At 38.4% G+C, this 18661-nt stretch overlaps 1 protein-coding gene across 1 annotated transcript; it reads left to right on the top strand.

Moving 5' to 3' along the window:
• Window positions 1-595: 595 nt before the first annotated feature.
• CCP110 (centriolar coiled-coil protein 110kDa) lies at window positions 596-13887 on the top strand. The gene is made up of 14 exons (XM_014936614.1): window positions 596-638; window positions 1787-1943; window positions 3296-3424; window positions 4874-6503; window positions 7487-7611; window positions 7745-7928; window positions 9011-9150; window positions 9524-9640; window positions 9903-10004; window positions 10277-10393; window positions 10852-10931; window positions 11749-11811; window positions 13098-13157; window positions 13773-13887. Exons 2-14 carry the CDS (start codon window positions 1797-1799, stop codon window positions 13861-13863), a joined length of 2985 nt encoding a protein of 994 aa, XP_014792100.1. The 5' UTR covers window positions 596-638; window positions 1787-1796; the 3' UTR covers window positions 13864-13887.
• The last annotated feature ends 4774 nt before the right edge of the window (window positions 13888-18661 follow it).

The following is an 18661-nucleotide window of genomic DNA, read 5'->3' as shown; positions in this document are numbered from 1 at the left end:
TGACCTTTTTTTTGGGGATGTTTTTTGTGTTCTCTGTGGGAAGGTTGGGAAGGAACTGACTCTGCAGTGAGGAACTCTTGCCGGCCGGAGGTGGAACAGGCACCAGCCAATCTTCTAAACTGGATTTAATTTTGTCGTATATTTTTTTAATAGCTGAGATAACTACTTGTCGCATATTGTCCTAGCTGGTCTGAGCATCTCGGATATTATTTTCTTTTTATGTTTTTTTCGCTTTTGTCAGGTGTATCTGAAGAAAAATGAGATGTATATATATAGACACATAACGAATAATGGAATGTGGTATCAGCTGCCCCTGCGGCTGCCCGGGAGGCATGGATGGAGGGGTGGGATGGATGGAGAGGGGATGGATGGAGGGATGGATGGAGCGGGGGGATGGATGGAGGGGGGATGGATGGATGGATGGATGGATGGATGGATGGATAGAGCGGGGGGATGGATGGATGGATGGATGGAGGGGGTATGGATGGAGGGGAGGGATGTCTGAGGTGCCCTGGCCACGTTCTCCTCACACAGCTGCTCAGCCAGTTCTGATGTTTATCTTTCTCACCACAGTGAAACCAGTACCTGCTGGCGGCGCGTTTGTGGTGCTGGCTGTCCAGGGGCTGCACAGCCATATGGTACGTAACCTGATAAAGCAGAGTAGATTTCACCCCTGCTCCCGGGGGGAAACTTGTCCCGGAGACCCAGAGCAGCGGGACGGCTCTCAACGCCACCTCCTACCCCTGCAAACCGGAGCTGCCTTTGCTCCCCCCCAGCATCGCAGACGTGTCCCGCGGGGCTGCGTGATGCAAAGAGGTTTGTAGATGGGAGCGCACGTCCCTTCCCATACCGAATTAGGGTTTTTTCCTCCCAAATTCTCGGCCCGAGGGAGGGCAGCCCTCGGCCGCCGTCCCGCCCCGCGGAGGGCGGAGCGGAGCGGGCCGCGGTGCGCGTCGGGGCCTGTAGTGTTGGGGGCGGCGGCGCCGGGCCGTTGCCGGGAAGCGGCGGGGAAGCGCCGCGCAGGGCACCCGGGAGCGGCAGGCTGCCGCCCCGGGCCGGGAGCTGGGCTCCTACCGGGGCGGGCGGGAGGGAGGCAGGAATCGGCCGAAGGGGTGTGCGAGGGGAACAAAAGCGTTGTCGGGCCTTGGCAGGTGGTGCTCGGCTCCGAGTTTGTATTCCGGTAGGCACGGGCAGTGGGGGAGATGCAGGCTCTTTGAAGGAAACGAGGCTGTTATTTGGTTTTTCGGTGCAAGTATTGGCTGCGGTTCACACAGGGTTGTATGGAGGCGGCGGCTCATGGGAGTGAGACACAAATTCCTCTCAGCCCCCTAAATACAAAGGCTGGCCTTGCTTTAATACCTGCTTAGTTCTGCATCTTCTTCTTTTTAAAATTTGGCTGCAATTATATTTATTATTTTTTTTGTCAGTTGATAGGATCTGTCTGATAGTTGTGGGAGACCTTAAAGGTTTAGTGTTTGATGGAAATTGTTAAGATTATCTGCAGCATGTGTAGTTCTGTAAATCTTGATTATCTCAATGCATGCTTTCTTCTCAGTGTACCTGTGATTGCCTTTTTTTTGCTTGGATACGCAGATTCCATTTTTATATGGGGGAAAAAAGGATGGCTTTGCAGCTTTTGTTAGCAATTGGAAGAAGAGAAGCTTAATTTAGTTTTCTGATCTGTAATTTGTTTCCCGGAATATAGTAACACAGAATTAGTTGTGCTGTTGTTTTCCCTTCATGGTCTTGGAAGTACATGGAAGAGTAATGTTGTTATTCTCTGCAGCTTAGTTAACATGAAGATGGAGGACTATGAAATATTCTGTAAGAAGCATCTTTCCAGAATCCAAGAAGAGGCAATAAAAAGAGAAACCTCTTTCACTGTTCAGCACAAAAATATCTCCCTCATTCAATTCCATGGAGTTCCTGTGCTTTCCCCTCTGGTAAGGCTTTTTTTTTTTTTTTTTCCCCTCTTCTTTTTCTCCCTGGTGTGCTAACTGTGCTATTGGCACTAGCTCTGATGTCCCCGTATAATGATTCTACTGAAGGTACCGCTCTGTTGAGGGATCATCTGCTGCTTAGAGTATTCTAAGCATTTTGAGCCTTAATTTTACTAAGAAAAGGGATAAAATGTACATTTTTTCACATTGACTACATTTGCTTCTATTTCTTGAAATCTGTTATCTTCACAAGGGGAGTAAAAATGTTTGTGGTATTAAATAGATGAATATTAATATGAATATTAATAGATTAATGTTATTGCCGGGCTTAACTTTATGTAAAATCATACTGATATTCCAAGTATTGAACATGTGAATTAGTTTAAAAGTGTCAAAAAAAAAAAGTGCAAATAGGAAATACTGAGATAATTAAAAAGCTTTTAATTAAATTCCTGTTCCACATGTATTTGCAGCTTCCTGTAGTGTATTTCACAGGCTCATCAATTATGTTCAGTCATTCCGTGCTTAATGCAAACAGAGCCAAGCAGAAGCAACAAACTACTGTTGGTAGTTTGTGCAATAATGCAGCTGACTTCCTTGTTTTAGTGATGAGGGACTCTTAACAACAATCTCCAAAAATCACGATACATTGGAGACTAAACGATATACTGTAATATTTTTCATTTACAAATGGTTTGATATTTTAAGGTTTCATAGAAGAAATGTATCATTTGACTTGAGCCTACTTCATTTAGTAGAACTTTGTGAAACCATTTCTTGTCGGTGTAGTTTTGTAGATCTAGTTTTGACTTTTATCCAAACTACATATTCTAAAGTAACTCGGAAGATTTTCCTATTCTGATTATTGAAAGGATCCAGAAGGCTGCTTGTCTGTCATGTTGTGAAATTCACCTCTGATTCAGGAGGCTGGTGTTTCATAGAGTTTAATAGTTTCAGTACAGGCAGGAATGTAGGTCACAGAGGGCTCTACAGGATGCACAAACCTCCTGTCTCCATAGAGGACAGGGAAGGACTTGTCCTGCAGTCTGAGTCCTGTGTCATTTGAAGTTGGTACTGTAGCATGTAATGTTCATGCAGAATTTTTTTATAAATGATCTTTTACATTCATGTTCATTTGCATGTGTGCCAAGCAAGCATTTTGTGCATCTTCCATTTTAAAAAATGTATAATTGGTTAAAAAGAAGCTGGCATTTAAAATGTGCACAAAGTCTCAGGTGGTTGTTGTTCATCTATTGTTTTGTTCTGTTGTTTTTCTTTCTAATTTATTTCTGGAATTCTGTATTGAAATGTATGTTTAGTGATATAACCCATGATTCTTACACTCTGTTTTGCAGCTTAGCCTTGAAAAGAAAAAGGAAATACAACAATATAAACAGAAAGCACTGGACTTAGAGACCTGGAGACAGAACTCCCGGAAAAGAGCTTTATTGAATCGTGTCCAGGAGATTCTGGAAAATGTTCAGGTAGCGTTAGTCCTAAGGCTTCTTATAGCTTTATGGAAAACCTCTGCTTATAGATGTATTGAGAAAGTGCTGAGGTTTAATTTTTCACCAATAAAAACATGAAATTAATAGCAGTTAACTCTCCAGAACCAGCATTTGCTAGTATTTCGTGCTATGTTACCTGATAATTGACTATGTAGTGATAATATCTGCATTCATTGTAATGCATGGGACTTTCCTTTCACTGCTTGTTTTGGCTTATGCGAAAGACAGACAGCACCAGATGACTGACTGTTGCTTTTGTAACTGAGTTTGAAAGGACTGGATTGTAAAAACAAATGAACAAAACTCCCAGTGTTAGAGCTTGCTTTATTTGCAAGCTTGTAGTTTAATCAGAAAATAATCTATTTTCAGCCCTATGATTACAGAATGCAAATTACCTTTGCAACGACTTGTAATTCTGTTGTGTGCTTTATAATTTTACTGCAACTATTTTGTTTTCTTCACTGCTTCAATGATGAATTTAGTGGAGGTTTAAATTGAAAAGAGTATTAGCTACATCTAATCAAGTGGTATTATATGTCTTTGAAACAGTTGTAGTACAGTGTTTAAATTAACCTGTTGCTTAAACAATTGCAGTTAACCCCGAATTTGAGTTACTAAGGTGACAAACAAAACCTGCTGGTTTGCATTGTTTACTGGAGCGTACGTGGCAACCGTCATCTGGCTTAGGATTTGAAGAGCAGACCAGGAACTCATGTTCAATACAAAAATAAGTTAGCTTTTTTTTTTTTTTTTTTGTCTTTAAGGGCTTCCCTTTGATAATTGAGTTGCGACACATAGGATAACCTATAGGATAACTTTAGTGTAAAAATAGTTTTAAACAAATGCTGGCTAGAAGTAGCACTTAATTCTCACTTAAATAAAGTTGGTTTTCCAGGTACTTGACAAATGAAAACTTGAATTTAATTGTCTCTGGATTAGTAAAGAAATGAACAAATTATCTTATAGTTACACTTTTTTTATTAGGCATTTTGTTGGTTTGTTCTTAGTTGTCTATAGGTTAGTCTATATTTCATACTGAAATTTTTCAATTCCATGATATAAACATACTTTCATATTTTAAGAAGAATCTTGCAAGATAATTTGAAGCCATAAAATTATTTAAATGTATCCAAATTGCCTCAGGAGTGAAAAAGCATTTTTTCATTTGGATACTTGGTATCAGTAGAAATGCTGAGTGGACCATTATTCAAATGTATATATTAATTCCAATAACCTCTTTCTCATTGTGAAGAGCTCTGTATCATAAGTAATTTGTAGGAAATCAGTAACAGTTGAACTCAGAATTTGTATTGGTTTTAAGGTGGTAGCATTCTTCTTTTTAAATTCAGGTGAAGCTTGCAGAAATATGAGAAGCTGAGGTGATTTCATTGAAAATACATGAATTTTTAAAATTTTTATTTGCAGATCAGGAAAGAACCTGGCATGAGTGACGTAAACACACAAGAGGCTGAGAATACTTGTCCTGATTCAGATTCAAAAGCTTCGACTGACTTCACAGCTCTGTCAAATGTCAATTTGGCATGTCCTCCTGAAAGGCATGGTCCCACAGAGCTTGAAAAGACACCAGAACTTATGCCAGCAGATACTTCTGGGCAGGTGACATCAAATGTGACAGAAGCAGTTAAAGCATCAGAAGAAAATGTTTTTTCAAAGCAAACTGAGAGTCACTTCTCAAAAGACGTACCTTGTCCAAGGGCTGCATCTCCTGACAACGTGCACAATAAGCCTGTGTCACAGGCTTTGCAAAAGCAAGAGGTGCCACCATCGGATGAGGAAGTCCAAGATCCGTACGTAATGAGTCTTCAGAACCTGATGAAGAAATCTAGGGAGTATATAGAGAAAGAGCAAACCAAGCGTAGCTCAAAAAGTAATTCAAAGAGAAGTATGAGTGAAAGTCATTCAGATAAAGAAAATGATGGTGTTAAAACAACTGACTCTGTGAAAGAAAGAGTAAAGCTCACGGGCAGAAGTTGCACCACCCTGATGCCTGATAAACCCAGTCTTAATAAATCAAATGCCCTTCTCCAAGGTGCTTCTACTCATACAAGTAACACAAGTATGTCAACTTTATCCAGTTTTTCTAAAGTGGACATACCTATGAGAGTTGGAACCCCCCCATTGGTGGATTCAGATTCGGATGAAGAATTTAAAAAGACTTCTGTGTTTGATCGTGACAGCAGCATTGTCAGGAGCCTCACAGGCTCTTACGCCAAATTGCCAAGCCCAGAGCCAAGCATGAGCCCTAAAATGCACCGAAGGCGCCCGAGACCTTTATCAATGGGACACATCGTTATAAATAGCCCCGTGAACGCTTACGAGTTAAGTCCTAAAGGCAAGGGTAGAGCCATGGATTTAATCATGCAGGATATTGCTGATAAAAATAACGTGTCCGAATCAGTGCCCAAGTTCATGGTGGACTTCACTATGGTGTGCCCTAGCAGAGTTCCAGGTATCCACAGGAGTTCTTCAGGCCCTTGTGATGGGTTGGGGGTTGGCAAACCAAATCGCCATTCCTTTGGGCACTTGGAAAGCAAAGGAACGTTGTCGGCTACAGTGGAAGGACACGTAGTGATGGACAGCAGAGGGCCTTATAAAGTGGAGACCAGTGCTAATATTGTCTCTCCAAAATTGAATGAGCCGTTTGCCATCAGTCAGTCTACACAGAAGGTCCTTGCTGTGACTGAAACCAAACCGTCTAGTTTGCTAGAAAATACTAAATGCAATTCTCCAGTAGAACTCAATAAATCTTACGACGTAGAAAACCCATCCCCTCTACTAATGCAGAGCAAGAATATGCAAAAGCAGATGGACACTCCAAGTGTTACCCCAGCAAACGAGCAGTTTCTAGAAAATAGTTTTGAAAAGGTAAAACGTAGGCTTGATCTGGAGACCGACAACTGCCAAAAAGAAAGCAGTCGCTGTGTTCTAACAGCTGGAATGGAAGAACAAGAGAAGCAGTGGCTGCAAGAACAGAAATGTCCTGTGGGATCAGTTTACCTTGCCAAGAATACAGCCCCTGAGAGTATCGCAAAAGGTAAAAGATTTCCTGTAGTTGAGGGGTTTTCTTAAACTTACTTCTCAGTTTATAAATATTTCAGAAAAAAACCCAGTGGTCAGTACTCGTTGGTGTTTCTAAGTATGTATATGTATCAAAGGGCTAAATTTTAATTAAGTGTACATTATCTTTCAGTAACTTCATTATGTAATTTTAAATTAATGACAAATTCTGAAATTCAGCTTGCTACTTCAGCCATTTTTAACTGCTACAGAACAGTGTATTGCTGTCTTAGTCACTTGGAATAAGAAGTCTTAAAACAGTTATTTCTAACAAATACTTGATTAAAAAAATATGAGGAAACATCAGCAAAAATATTCTATATCGGTTTTGTGAATTCTGTATTTATTCTCAAGGGTATCATTTGACAGCACAAATATTAATTTCCCATTTGAACGCAGAAACTGGAATTTAGTTTTACTAAGAAAATTCTGTCTTATTCCATGAGGTCTAAATAAGACTAGTAAAATAAAAGATAGCCTGTATAAATGGAAAGAAAATACCTTTTCATGGGTTGCAAATTCATATATATCTATGTAGGTATTTTCTTTGAATTCAAGACTGTTACATCTGTGTGTGTCTTTACCAAATCAAGCTGAAGTGGCATAAATAATTTTAATTTGCTCAGGCAAGTGTAGGTTTACTATTCTTAGAGCTAGATTTTTGTGTCCTTATTTTAATACAGGCTCGGTTGGTGTTACTGCTGTTTCATTCATATGATTTTCCAACAGATAGGAACATATAAATATTTTGAAGGACTGTAGTAAGGGAGGAGGTTCTTTGCAGTACATAATGGTAACTTGATATCAAGCTTCTTTGCAATACATAATGGAAATCCGATATCACAGATATGTTGTACTATCTTACTAGTGATGCAAATCGCTCCTGGTAAAGCATGTATGTCTGTGTCAAAGATCACAGAAATTATTTAATACTCGATTCTTTGTAATGTGTCTTCTCAGAAGATATTTTAAAAACTAAGATGTTGGCCTTTGAAGAAATGAGGAAGAGACTTGAAGAACAGCACGCACAACAGCTGTCGATTCTGATAGCTGAACAAGAGAGAGAACAGGAGAAATTGCAGAAGGTAAGGTAAAAAGAGGAAAAATTCAAAGTAAAGGGGGTATGTGTTGTATTGCAGTTTGTCAGGAAGCGGTTGGTTTTAAACTGTACATATTACTGCTTTGCAGAGCTAGAAAAATTGATTCTCTCTTTTGTAGGAACTGGAAGAGCAGGAGAGAAAGCTGAAAGGAAGGAAGGTCACTACAACGGAAATAGAAATTTCCAAAGTGAACATTAACAGTAGGATGGAGTTGGAGTGGAGGAAAAAAAGCGAAAGCGGCTTGCTGGAAAGTGTGCAGTCTCAGCTGGAGACAGTCCACAACACAAACTCTACCAGCATTGGTAAAACCGAGAGGGTAGAATATAGATTAAATGTTGGGATATATTTTGCTCTACGGTGCTTGACTGTACCATACCAGCTGCCCTGCTGTTCCTGTCCTAGGGCTCTTGGTTGGGATATGCAGATAGCTGCTGCCTTCAGCTGTTGACAGCACATGTAAAACAAACTCTGAGCTGCCTCTTTGTCTAGCTGGCGTTTAGCATAGTTCCAGCCATCCTTGTACTGTTCCACATATTGCTTGTGTGTACAATTGTTATAGAGCGTATTTGAGGAAAACAAGCTGAGAGTAAACTCATTCGATCAAGGATGAGGAGGTGGATCTGCATCATCTACAGAAGGTAGATCCTCATGGCAGGATCTACCTCATATCAAGCAGGTCCATAGCAGTGGGCCTGCTCTTCTCATTTGTGTAGGAGGATTAAGAGGGTTCTGCCCTTTACTACAAGGAGGGGCTGATGGAGGGGCTGTTTTGTCTTCTGTTTAGCAAATTCTGCTAGGAAATTAATCAGAAATACTCAGATTGCTTCTTGCCTATAATTGACCTTGTAAACAAGCTGCTGCCTCTGAGCCAAGTTCTGTTTCTTGAGTGTTTGAACATGCACTTATCAAACACAGATGGAAATTGGGCATTCTAACAGGCAAACAGCAAAGGAACTTCTAATTTGGGAGTAAAATTGCTCATATGAGTATTCATTATTCATTTTTAGGATCCATCATAGCATTAAATGCTTTAAAGCCATTTCCTTTGAGGTGCTTTGTGAATAGGATTTTCTGTAGCAATTTTAACATTAGGTAAATGATTTTTCATGCTGTAACATATGGACATTTTTCCTCCTGATATATAAATATTTGAATAAAAATAGCTAACAGCACTGGGAGCTTCTTTGTTCTTAAGCCCCAAAAGGCTTTCTGACTGCAACCAGAGTTAAAGTTTATGGATGTGCTTGATTTTTATCTGCACTTGTTGTTTTTTATGGAGTGCTGCATTTGTGTATTTGTGTATGTATCTATGTATATACGCACACATAGTCACTACTTAATGGATGATGTCTGTATTTAACTCTACATTCTAATTTATATGCAGGTTTTGCTCATACTGCGACACCTAACACCTTTGCTTCAACAAGTGAAACTTCATTCTTTCTCTGGGGACCATCAGGTAGTGGAGTTATAAAAACCTCAGTATCTAGGCCGAGTAACAGGATCAAAACTAGGTGGAGTCAGGTAAGGAAAAAAAATACAGTTTATTTATAGCTTAAAAAGCCCTCTAGTTTTTGTAAGACACCAATACTCTTACAATAGCTGTCCAGTAATTAAAAAAAAAAAAAATAGTATCCCTTCCTGTTTTAACTTTGATTACACAAGAGAACTGTATAGGATATTCTTCTTGTTGTTCATACATGCAAAATAATCCTATAGCAATATATGGCTTCTGCTAAGTGAATATTATGGTGAGCACTTCTGGCCTAGCCAAAACGTATCAGCATCTTGTTTCTTACTTGAAAACTTTGTCACATGATTGATGTTACTTGAGAAATAATTCAAAATTCTTGCTTTTTTAAATTGAATATTTAGAAGACACTTCTTTTCTTTTAAGGTTTTCAGTCCAGAGATACAAATGAAGTTTGATAAGATCACTGCTGTGGCAAAGGGGTTTCTTACTCGTAGACTCCTGCAGACAGAAAAACTGAAACATCTGAAGCAAACTGTAAAAGTAAGATCAGCGTTTTTACTATGCAGCTTCTCCTCCTGTTTGTTTTTGCTCATATCTTCAACTGAGAGGTGAAATCATGCCTGCTCTGCTTTCAGAAGAATTTGGAAATGTCTGTCACATGCACATGTTTGAGTGTTGCATTGCTCAGTGTCATACGGTCCAGGTCAAACAATGACTGTGTGTCCTACCCGTACAGTTTGTAATGATTCCTTTGTTGTGAAGGATTATGCCTAGTGCTTATCTCATTTCCTGTCTTCCCCAGGATACTATGGAGTTCATAAAAAATTTTCAGTCTGAAGCACCATTAAAAAGAGGAAGTGTTTCAGCACAAGATGCATCCCTTCACGAAAGAGTAATGGCTCAGGTGACACAATTTAAACCTTTTTTTTTCTTCTTCCATAACTATTCTGCTTTTGTAATATAAATACATAAAACCTCCGCAGTGACTTTGTTTAAAGTAAAAGGTTTAAACTATGTCTGTGAAGAGAAGATCAGATTTTTGTGCTGACGCGTTGAAGTTTCGAAATTATATTTTCAAGTGTTTTGTTTAGATTGAAAGCAAGAGCTTGATGATCAAAACCACGGGAATGTTATATTGACTGAATGTTTTATTACAATTTCAATTATTCTTTCCAGCTGCGAGCTGCTCTGTACGACATCCATGACATCTTTTTTACGATAGAGGCATCGGAAAGAATGAATATTCTGCGTCATGATCGTGAAGTTCGTAAAGAGAAGATGCTCAGGCAAATGGTGTGTTATATCCAGCAGAATGTAAACTGTTTTAAGAATTTAAGTACTGGATCATTTTGCTTTTAAGAGGTTCTTCCTCAGCCAGTAAGAAGTTTTTTAAATCTAAATTGTTGTTTAATTATGCTTCTGTAGGTAACTTTCTTCAAATAAAAAAGGGCCTATGCAGTAGGAGACTAATATGTTGAAACTAATAACAAAAAGTTCATACTTTAAATAAGAATACATTAGAACACACAAATATTTTTAATCTGGTAATATAAGGAAGATCCTTTAATTTTAAAAAAGAAAAAAAAAACATCCTTTGAATTTAGCCTGAATGGGTTCTGAGTACTGAAAACACTGTTGTGTTTGTTGAGGTTTTTGTTTGTTAGGTTGGTTTTTAAGTAGGGGCAGGTCTGATGGGATTAAGCTTAATAAGAGCAATAATGTTATTCTGGGTTCTTTTGCTTTTTTTTTAGGATAAAGTAAAGAGCCCAAGAGAGAGAGTGACACTTTCAACAGCTACACAGAAATCTCTGGACAGGAAAAAGTACATGAAGTATGTGCAGTTCTCCCTTTCTGGTGGTGGGAGGGGGTGCGAGAGGATGGGTAGGAGGCAATGGAAATAGTGAAAAGAAGATCTTGAACTAACAGCTTCTTTGCAAATTAATATATCCCCTGGGAAGAATGAATTCAAACAGTCTTCAGGTGTGTGGTGATTTACTAATAGTAGTTTGCTCTTACTTTTAAGAGACTTCTTGTTTGTATGGGAGAAAAACTGTGGCAAGTCGTGCATTTATGGTATATTTCAGTGCTCAGCAAAATGATCCTTGTGCACTTGGTTTATGGTTGGTTTTGTAAGTTGTCAAAAAATTCTACTTTATCAGTCTTTCTAAAGCACCTACCAATAAGTCTTCAGGTGTGTGGTGATTTACTAATAGTAGTTTGCTCTTACTTTTAAGAGACTTCTTGTTTGTATGGGAGAAAAACTGTGGCAAGTCGTGCATTTATGGTATATTTCAGTGCTCAGCAAAATGATCCTTGTGCACTTGGTTTATGGTTGGTTTTGTAAGTTGTCAAAAAATTCTACTTTATCAGTCTTTCTAAAGCACCTACCAATAGTCTTTCTTGGTAGAGTATCTCTGGCAAAGTTTTCTGGGGGGATGTTAGCAGGCCTTACCCTGCAACACAGGTCAGCAGATTGGCCAGGTGTGTTACACTGGCTCATGAGTAAGAGGTGACAATCTATAGTGCTGCTCTGGCAGGATTACACACAGGCGTAGGTCCTGTTGTAGGATTTCTCTTACTGTTTCTGTTTTAAGACCTATTTGATGATTTCATAATTTAAATATTTTTCAATTCTTTTGTTTCTCTAGGACTTCAGAAATGGGAATGCCAAGTAAAAAAATAATCATAAAACAAAAAACTCCTGAAAGCCGGTGAGTGAAGATTACTTCTGTTAGGATGCTGTTAAAGAACTGTCTTATAATGATAGATTCTTTGATCTGTGTTGCTGGTTTGCCATCAATCAGCTCAATTCCTGACATTATTATGACACACAGTAATGAAATCTGATTTAGCATGGTCTGAGAAAGGGGATTATTAGCTCATTAAAAGTTAGAAAAGATTTTCTTCAGAGTCAGTTCTGAAATTTTATCTTCAGAAATTATTTATTTATGGCTTTAAATCTCTGTACTTAGGTTCAAGTTCTTTCTCTGAGACACATTATTAGTATCTCTTAAGCTTCAGTTTAACGCTACTACTTTTCTTAATACCCTTTCCTTTGCAATGTAATCATTGATATGCTTATCTTTAGAAAGCTGTAAGAAAAGAAGTGGCTTTCTGTTCTGAGGAACACTTCTTGCTTCTAAAATGTGTGATTCTTTGCTTAGATCATAGAAATTACAGTGTTCAAATTATTAGTATCTCTTAAGCTTCAGTTTAACACTACTACTTTTCTTAATACCCTTTACTTTGCAATGTAATCGTTGATACACTTATCTCTAGAAAGCTGTAAGAAAAGAAGTGGCTTTCTGTTCTGAGGAACACTTCTTGCTTCTAAAATGTGTGATTCTTTGCTTAGATCATAGAAATTACAGTGTTCAATACTTGCTGTTCAGGAAGACAGCAGTCTTATAAGGCCTGTCTCTACCTTTTTCTAGAATAAAACGTCAGATACGTGACATCACTTTAAAACAATTTTTATCTCATGCTTACCCAAAAGCTTTGAAGATGTGCTGTCTAACACAGTTCAATCTTCGATGACTAGTTTAAGTGATTTAGTCTTTTTTTCCTGTATGTCCTTATCAATGACTAAGAATTCAAGGCACTGCTGAGAGAATTTTAGCTGTGTCCTTTTTGGTTTCTTTGTTTTAAATAGCAGATAATAGTAATTCTATTCTGGAATTTTAATTCTTGCCACTTTTGCCTACACATCATCTACCTGTTAGCGTTTCTGAAATCTGTTATATGAAACATGATACAGAATTCGGTATTCCTTGTGAGTTTTGGGCACTTGGTGGAATTTTAATTCTTGCCACTTTTGCCTACCGTCATCTACGGTACAGAACCTGTTAGCGTTTCTGAAATCTGTGATGTGAAACATGAAACAGAATTTGGTATTCCTTGTGAGTTTTGGGCATTTGTTTTTTGGGGTTTTTTTGTGTGGTTTTTTTTTTTTTTTAGAGAAGGGAAAAAGCACTAATAGTAGTTTGTGTTTTAACAGTGTACTTCAACCAAATCAAGGACAGAATGCCCCACTTCATAGGCTGCTCTGCAGACAAGGGTAAGGGCACAGTGTGTTTATAACCTGAAGATGAAAGTGAACACAAAGTGCAAGAGCACAGTAATTTCTGAATAATATTTACACATACTGGTGCAACAGTTGTTCAAAGTAAAAATAATTAGTTCTCACAGTATTTTGAGAGTGGTGAAGCTTTGTTTTAACTTATACTGCAAGAAAATAGTTAGTGTCCTCATCCTCTTGTGTATTGTCTCCATTTACACTGTGTTCCAACATTTCTATTTGTAACACTCATTCCATGAAGCTTTGCTTCCACTTAATGAAGTACATATATTTTTAAATGTAGACTGTAATGCCACAGTATCTGAACCTAATCAGTTTCTTAAATAGTTTTAAAAATCTGTTTGTGGGGAGATGTTTTCCTATTTAATGTATCTACTTAAGCCCTAATAATGTCGATAGGAATTGTACACGTACTCAGGAGGCGGCGCTGTGGGACACTGTAAAAATGTTTTCATGCCAAACACAGTTTGATTTTATATTTTTAGATACAGATGTATATTTTTATATTATATTTTTAGATACCGATTTATATTTTTAGATACAGCCTTTCAACTTTGATGCAAGTGACTTATTAAATCTTTTATATTTAATTAGAACCCCTAAGACCTCAATGAAGGGGGTTGAGCAAAATAGAAAGAAGGCCCCAGAGAGCAGAGTGTCTAACAAGGCTGTTTCAGGTGTGTAGAAAATTGGTGCTTGGATCTTATGGTAAATAAGTTACTAGTATGTAGAAAAAGTAAATGGGAAAAATATTGTTTTCCTTTTCTCGTGCACCTGCTTTGCTATGTCTGAAATCTCACCTATCTCTTTAAATAAACATGCGCTGGTAACTCAACCATCCACTTTCAAATTCTATAAACGTAATATATAGAATGTACTGCACAGCTCATTTGCTTTCACTCACCAGATGCCCAACCATAAAAATGTTTGCCAGAAGCATTCACTGTAAGTGTTTGGGAAGCTAATAGTAGTGAAAATAGACTTGGTCAACTTTATCCAGTTTTTCTAAAGTGGACATACCTATGAGAGTTGGAACCCCCCCATTGGTGGATTCAGATTCGGATGAAGAATTTAAAAAGACTTCTGTGTTTGACCGTGACAGCAGCATTGTCAGGAGCCTCACAGGCTCTTACGCCAAATTGCCAAGCCCAGAGCCAAGCATGAGCCCTAAAATGCACCGAAGGCGCCCGAGACCTTTATCAATGGGACACATCGTTATAAATAGCCCCGTGAACGCTTACGAGTTAAGTCCTAAAGGCAAGGGTAGAGCCATGGATTTAATCATGCAGGATATTGCTGATAAAAATAACGTGTCCGAATCAGTGCCCAAGTTCATGGTGGACTTCACTATGGTGTGCCCTAGCAGAGTTCCAGGTATCCACAGGAGTTCTTCAGGCCCTTGTGATGGGTTGGGGGTTGGCAAACCAAATCGCCATTCCTTTGGGCACTTGGAAAGCAAAGGAACGTTGTCGGCTACAGTGGAAGGACACGTAGTGATGGACAGCAGAGGGCCTTATAAAGTGGAGACCAGTGCTAATATTGTCTCTCCAAAATTGAATGAGCCGTTTGCCATCAGTCAGTCTACACAGAAGGTCCTTGCTGTGACTGAAACCAAACCGTCTAGTTTGCTAGAAAATACTAAATGCAATTCTCCAGTAGAACTCAATAAATCTTACGACGTAGAAAACCCATCCCCTCTACTAATGCAGAGCAAGAATATGCAAAAGCAGATGGACACTCCAAGTGTTACCCCAGCAAACGAGCAGTTTCTAGAAAATAGTTTTGAAAAGGTAAAACGTAGGCTTGATCTGGAGACCGACAACTGCCAAAAAGAAAGCAGTCGCTGTGTTCTAACAGCTGGAATGGAAGAACAAGAGAAGCAGTGGCTGCAAGAACAGAAATGTCCTGTGGGATCAGTTTACCTTGCCAAGAATACAGCCCCTGAGAGTATCGCAAAAGGTAAAAGATTTCCTGTAGTTGAGGGGTTTTCTTAAACTTACTTCTCAGTTTATAAATATTTCAGAAAAAAACCCAGTGGTCAGTACTCGTTGGTGTTTCTAAGTATGTATATGTATCAAAGGGCTAAATTTTAATTAAGTGTACATTATCTTTCAGTAACTTCATTATGTAATTTTAAATTAATGACAAATTCTGAAATTCAGCTTGCTACTTCAGCCATTTTTAACTGCTACAGAACAGTGTATTGCTGTCTTAGTCACTTGGAATAAGAAGTCTTAAAACAGTTATTTCTAACAAATACTTGATTAAAAAAATATGAGGAAACATCAGCAAAAATATTCTATATCGGTTTTGTGAATTCTGTATTTATTCTCAAGGGTATCATTTGACAGCACAAATATTAATTTCCCATTTGAACGCAGAAACTGGAATTTAGTTTTACTAAGAAAATTCTGTCTTATTCCATGAGGTCTAAATAAGACTAGTAAAATAAAAGATAGCCTGTATAAATGGAAAGAAAATACCTTTTCATGGGTTGCAAATTCATATATATCTATGTAGGTATTTTCTTTGAATTCAAGACTGTTACATCTGTGTGTGTCTTTACCAAATCAAGCTGAAGTGGCATAAATAATTTTAATTTGCTCAGGCAAGTGTAGGTTTACTATTCTTAGAGCTAGATTTTTGTGTCCTTATTTTAATACAGGCTCGGTTGGTGTTACTGCTGTTTCATTCATATGATTTTCCAACAGATAGGAACATATAAATATTTTGAAGGACTGTAGTAAGGGAGGAGGTTCTTTGCAGTACATAATGGTAACTTGATATCAAGCTTCTTTGCAATACATAATGGAAATCCGATATCACAGATATGTTGTACTATCTTACTAGTGATGCAAATCGCTCCTGGTAAAGCATGTATGTCTGTGTCAAAGATCACAGAAATTATTTAATACTCGATTCTTTGTAATGTGTCTTCTCAGAAGATATTTTAAAAACTAAGATGTTGGCCTTTGAAGAAATGAGGAAGAGACTTGAAGAACAGCACGCACAACAGCTGTCGATTCTGATAGCTGAACAAGAGAGAGAACAGGAGAAATTGCAGAAGGTAAGGTAAAAAGAGGAAAAATTCAAAGTAAAGGGGGTATGTGTTGTATTGCAGTTTGTCAGGAAGCGGTTGGTTTTAAACTGTACATATTACTGCTTTGCAGAGCTAGAAAAATTGATTCTCTCTTTTGTAGGAACTGGAAGAGCAGGAGAGAAAGCTGAAAGGAAGGAAGGTCACTACAACGGAAATAGAAATTTCCAAAGTGAACATTAACAGTAGGATGGAGTTGGAGTGGAGGAAAAAAAGCGAAAGCGGCTTGCTGGAAAGTGTGCAGTCTCAGCTGGAGACAGTCCACAACACAAACTCTACCAGCATTGGTAAAACCGAGAGGGTAGAATATAGATTAAATGTTGGGATATATTTTGCTCTACGGTGCTTGACTGTACCGTGCTAGCTGCCCTGCTGTTCCTGTCCTAGGGCTCTTGGTTGGGATATGCAGACAGCTGCTGCCTTCAGCTGTTGACAGCACATGTAAAACAAACTCTGAGCTGCCTCTTTGTCTAGCTGGCGTTTAGCATAGTTCCAGCCATCCTTGTACTGTTCCACATATTGCTTGTGTGTACAATTGTTATAGAGCGTATTTGAGGAAAACAAGCTGAGAGTAAACTCATTCGATCAAGGATGAGGAGGTGGATCTGCATCATCTACAGAAGGTAGATCCTCATGGCAGGATCTACCTCATATCAAGCAGGTCCATAGCAGTGGGCCTGCTCTTCTCATTTGTGTAGGAGGATTAAGAGGGTTCTGCCCTTTACTACAAGGAGGGGCTGATGGAGGGGCTGTTTTGTCTTCTGTTTAGCAAATTCTGCTAGGAAATTAATCGGAAATACTCAGATTGCTTCTTGCCTATAATTGACCTTGTAAACAAGCTGCTGCCTCTGAGCCAAGTTCTGTTTCTTGAGTGTTTGAACATGCACTTATCAAACACAGATGGAAATTGGGCATTCTAACAGGCAAACAGCAAAGGAACTTCTAATTTGGGAGTAAAATTGCTCATATGAGTATTCATTATTCATTTTTAGGATCCATCATAGCATTAAATGCTTTAAAGCCATTTCCTTTGAGGTGCTTTGTGAATAGGATTTTCTGTAGCAATTTTAACATTAGGTAAATGATTTTTCATGCTGTAACATATGGACATTTTTCCTCCTGATATATAAATATTTGAATAAAAATAGCTAACAGCACTGGGAGCTTCTTTGTTCTTAAGCCCCAAAAGGCTTTCTGACTGCAACCAGAGTTAAAGTTTATGGATGTGCTTGATTTTTATCTGCACTTGTTGTTTTTTATGGAGTGCTGCATTTGTGTATTTGTGTATGTATCTATGTATATACGCACACATAGTCACTACTTAATGGATGATGTCTGTATTTAACTCTACATTCTAATTTATATGCAGGTTTTGCTCATACTGCGACACCTAACACCTTTGCTTCAACAAGTGAAACTTCATTCTTTCTCTGGGGACCATCAGGTAGTGGAGTTATAAAAACCTCAGTATCTAGGCCGAGTAACAGGATCAAAACTAGGTGGAGTCAGGTAAGGAAAAAAAATACAGTTTATTTATAGCTTAAAAAGCCCTCTAGTTTTTGTAAGACACCAATACTCTTACAATAGCTGTCCAGTAATTAAAAAAAAAAAAAATAGTATCCCTTCCTGTTTTAACTTTGATTACACAAGAGAACTGTATAGGATATTCTTCTTGTTGTTCATACATGCAAAATAATCCTATAGCAATATACGGCTTCTGCTAAGTGAATATTATGGTGAGCACTTCTGGCCTAGCCAAAACGTATCAGCATCTTGTTTCTTACTTGAAAACTTTGTCACATGATTGATGTTACTTGAGAAATAATTCAAAATTCTTGCTTTTTTAAATTGAATATTTAGAAGACACTTCTTTTCTTTTAAGGTTTTCAGTCCAGAGATACAAATGAAGTTTGATAAGATCACTGCTGTGGCAAAGGGGTTTCTTACTCGTAGACTCCTGCAGACAGAAAAACTGAAACATCTGAAGCAAACTGTAAAAGTAAGATCAGCGTTTTTACTATGCAGCTTCTCCTCCTGTTTGTTTTTGCTCATATCTTCAACTGAGAGGTGAAATCATGCCTGCTCTGCTTTCAGAAGAATTTGGAAATGTCTGTCACATGCACATGTTTGAGTGTTGCATTGCTCAGTGTCATACGGTCCAGGTCAAACAATGACTGTGTGTCCTACCCGTACAGTTTGTAATGATTCCTTTGTTGTGAAGGATTATGCCTAGTGCTTATCTCATTTCCTGTCTTCCCCAGGATACTATGGAGTTCATAAAAAATTTTCAGTCTGAAGCACCATTAAAAAGAGGAAGTGTTTCAGCACAAGATGCATCCCTTCACGAAAGAGTAATGGCTCAGGTGACACAATTTAAACCTTTTTT

The sequence above is a fragment of the Calidris pugnax genome, unplaced genomic scaffold, assembly GCF_001431845.1.
Source record: "Calidris pugnax isolate Ruff unplaced genomic scaffold, ASM143184v1 scaffold17, whole genome shotgun sequence".
NCBI lineage: Eukaryota > Metazoa > Chordata > Aves > Charadriiformes > Scolopacidae > Calidris > Calidris pugnax.
This window is presented reverse-complemented; position numbering and strand designations above follow the sequence as displayed.